The sequence below is a fragment of the Aotus nancymaae genome, unplaced genomic scaffold (genome assembly GCF_030222135.1).
Source record: "Aotus nancymaae isolate 86718 unplaced genomic scaffold, 86718_ANA_hifiasm-v0.15.2.pri h1tg000027l, whole genome shotgun sequence".
NCBI lineage: Eukaryota > Metazoa > Chordata > Mammalia > Primates > Aotidae > Aotus > Aotus nancymaae.
Window position 1 is genome coordinate 3,186,298 of NW_026988440.1, and position 7,922 is coordinate 3,194,219.

General features: G+C 51.8%; 1 protein-coding gene across 1 annotated transcript; it reads right to left on the reverse strand.

The window, feature by feature from the left end:
• Positions 1 to 3,045: 3,045 nt before the first annotated feature.
• On the reverse strand, positions 3,046 to 6,155 carry LOC105705756 (mamu class I histocompatibility antigen, alpha chain F-like). The gene is made up of 7 exons (XM_021671485.2): positions 6,056 to 6,155; positions 5,649 to 5,924; positions 5,129 to 5,404; positions 4,200 to 4,475; positions 3,942 to 4,059; positions 3,469 to 3,501; positions 3,046 to 3,102 (listed from the first exon to the last, which is right to left on the reverse strand). The coding sequence occupies exons 1-6, from the start codon at positions 6,117 to 6,119 to the stop codon at positions 3,498 to 3,500; spliced, it is 1,014 nt and encodes a 337-aa protein (XP_021527160.2). The 5' UTR covers positions 6,120 to 6,155; the 3' UTR covers positions 3,046 to 3,102; positions 3,469 to 3,497.
• Between the last annotated feature and the right edge of the window lie 1,767 nt (positions 6,156 to 7,922).

The window sequence follows — 7,922 nt, forward strand, 5'->3', positions numbered from 1 at the left end:
CACCTGGAAGGGCTGACTGATGAGACCAACTTCCTCTGGCAGCTGTGTGAACAGGAGATCCGGGAGCTGCAGACCCCGATCTGACACATCTGTGATGCTGTCTGTAAGGCTTGTTAGGTTCTTGCCGAGTTTAAAAGAAACAAACTGAGGTCAGCACAACAAGATCCAATGTGAAGAATTTATTCGGCTCCTGGGCGAGGTTCTGCGGTCTGATGGGGTGGCCAGAGAAGTCACACAGACTCCTCTCAGACGTGAGGTTTTATAGGGAGTGAAGGTGTTCGATTGGTTGTGGGAGTCCAGGGTGTGGGAAAGGCAGAACTGCTATTGGGTAGGGTTACAAGACTTTGTTTGCATACAGGACTTGACTGCTATTGGCTAGAGTTATAAGACTTCATTTGCATATAAGATTTGACTGCTATTGGCTAGAGTTACAAGACCTCGTTTGCATACTGGTGAGGTTTTTAAGGGAAGGCTAGGCTGTGCAAGGGGGTGAATGTGTCCAAGCTTTAGGAGAAAAAAGTGGGGGGTGTCCAAGCTCCCGGCGAGGTGACTGGCCTTACACTGTCCATGGACAATATCCGCTCCCAGGACATGAATAGCATCATCACTGAGGTTAAGGTCCAATAAGAGGAGATTGCCAACCGCAGCCAGGCTGAGGCTGAGAGCCTGCATCAGATCAAGTAGGAGGAGCAGCAGGCTCTGGCTAGGAAACATGGGATGACCTTTGTCACATGAAGACAGAGATCTCAGATATGACTTCAGACTGAGATTGAGGGCCATCAGGAACCTCAGATGGCTTCAGGCTGAGATTGAGGGCCTCAAAAACCAGTGGGCCCCCCTGCAGGCCATCATCATGGATGACAAGAAGCATGAGGAGCTGGCAATTAATGAGGCCAAGCTGTTCATGCTGGAGGCCGCCCAACAGTGAGCAAAGCAGGACATGGCGAGGCAGCTATGCCAGTATCAGGAGCTGAGGAACATCAAGCAGGCCCTGGACATCGAGATCGTCACCTACAGGAAGCTGCTGCAGGGCAAGGAGAGCTGGCTGGAATCTGGGATATGGAACATGAGTATCCACAGGAGCACCACCAGTGGCTACTCAGGTGAGCTGAGCTTGGCCAACAGGGGCCTCACAAGCCCTGGCCTCAGCTACAGCCTGGGCTCCAGCTTTGGCTCTGGTGGGGGCTCCAGCTCCTTCAGCTGCACCAGCACCTCCAGGGCCATGGTTATGAGGAAAATTAAGACCATTAAGACTCACGGTGGGAAGCTGCTGTCCAAGTCCTCAAATGTGCTGCCCAAGTGAACTGCCACAGCAGCTTCTCTCAATCTACCCCTTCCTGTGACTGCCCCAGAGCCTGTGGGGGAGGCCACTGTGCAGGGGGCATCGGGAACAGGAGACCCACCTGAGGCTCAGCCCTCGTCCTCAGCCCACCTGTGGGGGAGTTCACTGCCTGGGGTACCCCCACTTGCACATGCCTTCAGCTTCAAAATAACTGTGTGTGTCTGTGTGTGTGTGTCTCTGTGTGTGTCTGTGTGTCCGTGTGTGTGTGTGTGTATGTGTGTTTCCAAAATAAAGCCAAAATTAGCTCTGCCAACTGTGAAAAAAAATCTTTCTTTGAAGGTCACATTTGAAAGAAGGCCCACACTGACCACATAGTACAACAGCCACCTCCCTGTCCCCACAGCCCACACTCTGGATCACCCCCACAGCACTTGCCACCTTCTAACACGAGCTTGTCCTTCCTTACTCTGCTCATAGTGTGTCTTACATCTGCCTCTTCTCCCTAGAACATATGCACCACAAGGCCAGAAATTTCTCTTTTTTTTTTTTAAAGATATTTTCCAAATGCAAAAACAGTCATTTACTTAGCAGACAACAAATGTCAGTTCAATGAATGATCACCATAGAGAACCTCCCTATCTGAAAGGCAATATCTTTAGTAATGCAGCCTCAGGCCAAATGCTGTTTTGTGGCAGCTACAACACAACATCCTCTCAGGCCGACATCAGTGCCACGAGCGCTTTTGTCACCAGCGCTGCTTGTGTGCCCCCCTCCCCTCATCCCTCCTCCCACACCAACCCTCCTGCACATGGCAGCACACAATTATATGTCTCTCTTCAGGAAAGATAATCCTAGGATTATAAGTCTAATTTTCCAACTGCATATAAATCTAATTTGGACACTGTTTTACAAATCCATGGGTTTGGATTGGAGCCCACACTAGGATCACTACAACTCAGGGCAGGAAGAAGAGTAGGAGAGAGAGCAGAAGGAGTTCCAACAGAAAGTTACCTATGATGAGAAACTATGGGCCCCCTCCTCTCTGCAAATATCAGAATCTGGTTCCTGTAAGAAGGCTGGTGAAAAGATGGAAAATACAATCCAGAAAGAGCCCTAGAAGGAGGGCAAGCACTGGATGGGTCTGAAAACTCAGTCTCTTGATACCACAAGGACTTCTGTGTGCAGGCACTGCCCTAAATGACATCTGAGTCCCTGTGATCACAGGCCCTGGTGGGACAATGTTCTACTGAAGGACCAAGGCCATAGGAGCAGCAAAGATGACACAGGCGAGCAGTGACCACATAAAGCCCACAGTGGTCTGAGCTCCCACCAGCCACAGCCCATCTATTCTCATCCCCTGCAACAGATCAGTAGAAGAAACACACAGACTCTGGACGGTTCTCAGGTCTTCCATTTATTTTGTCTGTTAAACTTTAGTAATTTCCTCCTTTAATTAACTCATCAACCTCCCAAGGCAAGAATTTGAATAAGTAAATTTATACTCAGATTCTAATTTTAATAAGGAAGCAGGAAGTTGCAGCTCAATACGCCATGAAGTTTGAACAGAGATAAAGACATCCAAGCCCCATGTCTCTGGAACAGGAAAGATCATTGGGTAGAAACAACATGGGGCCGTGCGGGGCAGGGGGTCATGGAGGACACGGGGGTGGACTGGTCCCCCACCTTCTCACATTATACTAACAGGGATGAAGACACATTTGGACACGTTTGCAGAAAGAGAATTCAGGGTACTTGAAGTCACAAAAGGGAGGCGTGAACAAATCTTGCTTCTCAGTCCCACACAAGGCGGCTATCTCACACTATAGAGAAAATATTCATGAACAAATTCATATTAGTCACTGTGAGAGGTGACACTCTGAACTGCCCATCGCATACTCAGGACATCCAAGTCAAAGAAACCCCATAGCACACTCGCATTCCCTCTGTTCCCCCACAGTACCCCACTTACATCAGGGCCCCTGCCCCCAAGTGTCACCTTTATAAGTTATGAGAGACACAACAAAGCCCTGGGCAGTGTCAATGACTGGGGTAGAACACAAACAGGACCTGGTCAGAGCCCACAGGAGACGCGGCTAGAGGAGGAACTGTGGGCTGGGACAGCTTCCCCTTGGGCTCCCAACCAGAATATCCCAATGATCTCAGGGTTCAGCCCCCTTCATACTTACTTGCAGTCTGAGAGCAGCTCTCTCTGTTTCTATCTGTGGGAAGAAAATGTCCTGTGAGAGGCCAGAAAGGAGGCAGGGCCATAAGGCCCTAGAGCAACCCCCTAGTCTTAGATCCCAGGGAAGTTTCCAGAAATGTATAACTGCAGATCCAGGGCACGATCAGAAAATAAGAAGAAAGCAGGTATGTGTCCTGGACCAACTGTCCTCCTAAGGTCTGTTCTCAGGAGGGACCTTCCCCTGTGATTTGTGACTGTTGGCAATCAGGTCCCCACCACCAGTCTTCAGAGTGAAGAATCTGTCGTTCATTTTCATTTTACAAACGAGTAAGTGTTGTCACACAGGGTAGCAGGCTGGGTAGGCCCATGTGTGTGGATGGTGCTTCCCAGTAAGGAGACAAGGCACACTTCTACCTGGGGCTCAAACCCCCCACTAGGACAAGAAAACTCAGAGCCCACTCCTCACTCCTTCCCTACCTGAGGATCTTCTTCCTCCACATCACAGCAGCGACCACAGCTCCAGTGACCACAGCTCCAAGGACAACCAGGCCAGCAACAATGCCCACAAGAGGGATGGTGGGCTGGGAAGACGACTCTGAGAAAGGAGGGGAAAGTGAGGGGCCCTGATCCTCAGGCCTCAGCCCTGACCCTGCTGAAGGGCTCCAGAGGGCTCCTGATTTTTCCTGAGAAAAACATGACCTCTCATCCTCCCCTTTACCCCATCTCACTCCTTACCCCATCTCAGGGTGAGAGGCTCTGGCAGCCCCTCGTGCTGCACATGGCACGTGTACCGCTGCTCCTCCCCAGAAAGCACCACCACAGCCGCCCACTTCTGGAAGGTTCCATCCCCTGCGGGCCTGGTCTCCACAAGCTCCATGTCCTGGGTCTGTTCCTCCCCATCCCGGTGCCAGGTCAGTGTGATCGCCGCAGGGTAGAAGCCCAGGGCCCAGCACCTCAGGGTGGCCTCATTGTCAGCGATGGGGTGGTGGGCAACGTGTGCCTTTGGAGGATCTGAGAAGAGGCAGAAAATTCAGACACTTTGCACTCCTCATGGCACACCCAGCAGTGCTCATGTGACCATCCTAAGAATGGACAGGATACCTGGGATAATCTCTTATTCCTTGCAAAGTTCGAGTCCCTGAGGGGGAATAGGGACTTCTGGCCCTGACCTAAGTAGAGGCTGAGGGACTTAGAAGAGCTGGAATCAGAGCACCACACACATTGTGTGTGAGGCAGAGAAGAAGGCCTGAGAGCAAAAGTCACGGGGCCCAAGGATGTGGCAGGGGTCAAAGGGGACCGCTGATCAGTATTCCAGGGACTGTCTTCCCTTCCATTCCCTCAAATACTTCATCCTTTAACTGTCCCAGCGAGCAGAGCGGATACTCAGAGTCACTCTCTGATACAGAATCCGGGAACCCGGAGGATTCTTCCCACTCAGGACCAGAGGGAGGGCGATATTATAGCATTGGTCCCATTTTCCTCCCCTCCTGGAGGGAAGCCAACCCAGGAGATATACAGGAGATGGAAAGCTAGGAAGATTCTTGCCACACAGGACCAGCGGGAGGGCGATATTATAGCATTGGTCCCTTTTTCCTCCCCTATTTGTGCGAAGCCAGCCCGGGAGATCTACAGTAGAGGGTGAAGGAGCCCCGTGGCCTCGGTACCCGGGCGCTGCAGCGTCTCCTTCCCGTTCTCCAGGTATCTGTGGAGCCGCTCCACGCACCCGCCCTTCAGGTAGGTGCTGAACTCCTCTGCATAGTTCTCTGCCTCACACATGCGCTGGGTGATCTGAGCCGCCACGTCCGCCGCTGTCCAGGAGCGCAGGTCCTCGTTCAGGGAGATGTAATCCTTGCCGTCGTAGGCGTGCTGGTGATATCCGCGGAGGAAGCGTCCATCCGGTCCCACATCGCAGCCATTCGTTCCCTGGAGCGTGTGAGACCCTGGCCCCGCCCCCGCGGTCAGTTCCGCCCACCAAGTCCTGCCCACGCCCCGACCAACCCGCGGGGATTTTGGCCTAAACTGAAATGAAACCAGGTAAAGGCGCCTGGGGCTCTCCGGGGTGGAGAATCTGGGCAGGTCCCCTAGTCTCAGGGTGGATCTCGGACGGGAGACTCGGGGAGACCCAGGCCCTCAGTAGGGGATGGGGAGGGGTCGTGACCTGTTCCCCCAGCCGGAGTCGCTCACCGGCCTCGCTCTGGTTGTAGTAGCGGAGCAGTTTCCGCAGGGCCACGCGGTCAGTCTGTGCGTTGGCCTTGGCGACCCGTGTTTGATCCTCCCAATACTCCGGCCCCTCCTGCTCCACCCAGGGCGCCCGCGGCTCCATCCTCGGACTCGGGGCGTCGCTGTCGAACCGCACGAACTGCGTGTCATCCACGTAGCCCACTCCGATGTACCTGTATCGGGGCTCCCCACGGCCAGGCCAGGACACGGCGGTGCTGAAATACCTCAAAGAGTGGGAGCCTGGGGGCGAGGAGGGGCTAAGATCCGCCCGACCCTCCTCCCCAGCCTGGATCCCTGGATCCTGCGCCCCCGTCAGGCGGGCCCCTCGCTCCTCCCCACAGAGCCCGTTTCCCTCCCGACCCCGCACTCACCCGCCCAGGTCTCGGTCAGGGCCAGGGCCCCCGAGAGCAGCAGGAGGAGGGTTCGGGGCGCCATGACCCCAGCCGCGGCGTCTGGGGAGAATCTGAGTCCCTATGGGTGCGTGGGGACTTTAGAATCGGGACCGTGGCGACACGGATTGGCTTTTCTAGAAACCCGACACCCAATGGGAGTGGGAACTGGGTCCGCGTCATGAGTATCCTGGAAGAAGGATCCTACACAAGTTGGGGAAAAGAGAAACTCTGTGGAGATGGGGAATCCCCAAATGCTGAGCCTCCCCACCCCAGATCTGAACCATTGAGAGCCACGCCTGGGGCGCCGGGACTCACCCTGAACCTCCTCCTCCTGTGCAGGGTGTGTCTCAGAGTCGCCCGAAGCCTTAGCCCAGAGGCTGAGAAACCAGGGAGAAACCTTTCCCGGAATCCCCGTCCCTGGACTGAACTTTCTGCCTCCCACTCTATAGCTGGACTCCTCTGGATTCTTTTGGGAGAAAACTCACTCCAGGAGGCTTGGCGCCAGAGAGTGAGCTTAGACTGGGAATGGAGGTGTAGAGACAGTTTTTTTTTTCTTCTTTAAATCTGGAAAACTTGTGCCTGGGAGCGTGAGATAGAATGGAGACCAGTTTCCTTTTTATTAGCTGCAGTGAATAGTAGAATTTTGGTAACCTTTGAATGATCAGGAATCTTATGTGTAAAAATTGTTACTTTGGCCCCTTGATAAAATGTGTCTAAATAAATTACAACTGACAACTCACAGAGCTTCTCAGCTTTGCTTTCCCAGACTATGTATTTGTGACTCTTGCTGTAGTTTAAAATTACCTTCACTCCACAGCCCTGAGTTTCTGTGCGAGTCCAGGACATTTCCTCAGTACAAAGTAGCACGCTGTGTTACTGTATGTTGCAACCAGGAGCCAGTACAGACTTCATTGACCGCACAGTCGCAAGTGTTCAATGCAGTCACAATGCCCCTCACCAGTGCTCATGCACTGCCTGTTTTTAGGAAGTAGCCCATCTAAGTGCTGTGCATACTTAATAGGAACACTTAATATTATTAAAATCTGATTAACATAACAAGCAATTAGTTTTTAGGCAGACCTACATAAGGTATCAAAGGCCAACTACAAAGAACACCCTGCTATGCTGTGTAGTTGGAAGTGTTAAAAATCTGTAAAATAATGTGTTTAAACCTAAGAATTCTGCTGCTTTCGAATTCTTTCCTCTGCTCCTTTTTCTCACCTCCTCCCTCTCCAGCCCTTCCCTCTCATCCCTCTCATCCCTCAGGCCTTCCTCTCCCCTTAGTCCCCACCACCCTGTCACTCCTGAATAGTGGCTCTAGCACTGTCCCGTTACCTGTTATGTGACTGTTCTCTCCACAGTGATCCTGCTACTGTGAGTCAGAGTGTATCATTTCTCCACTTAAAACACTCCAGTGGCTCCACCTTGGTCTTATGAAGCTTCTAGAATGTCAGGCACGTGAGCCTATGAGGGCATACCTGCTTCATTGTAGGGACTAAATTAATTTTTTTTGACCAAATGAATGAAATATGAATGTATCAAATTGCACTACAGAAAATTATAAAATGTAAAACACTGAAAAAGTTAAGATTTTATTTTATGTAACTAGTGTGCATATCAATTCATCAAGTCATTTCATGAGTCTGTTGAGCCTGTGTATGAATTTTATAAGACTGCATAACAAATTATCGCAAACATTGGCTTTTAAACAACACCCATTTATTGTATTCATTTATTTATTTTTAGAGACAGAGTTTCCCTCTGTCATACAGGGTGAAGTGCAGTCACATGATCGTGGCTCACTGCAGCTTCAAACTCCTGGGCTCAAGGGATCCTCCTGCCTCAG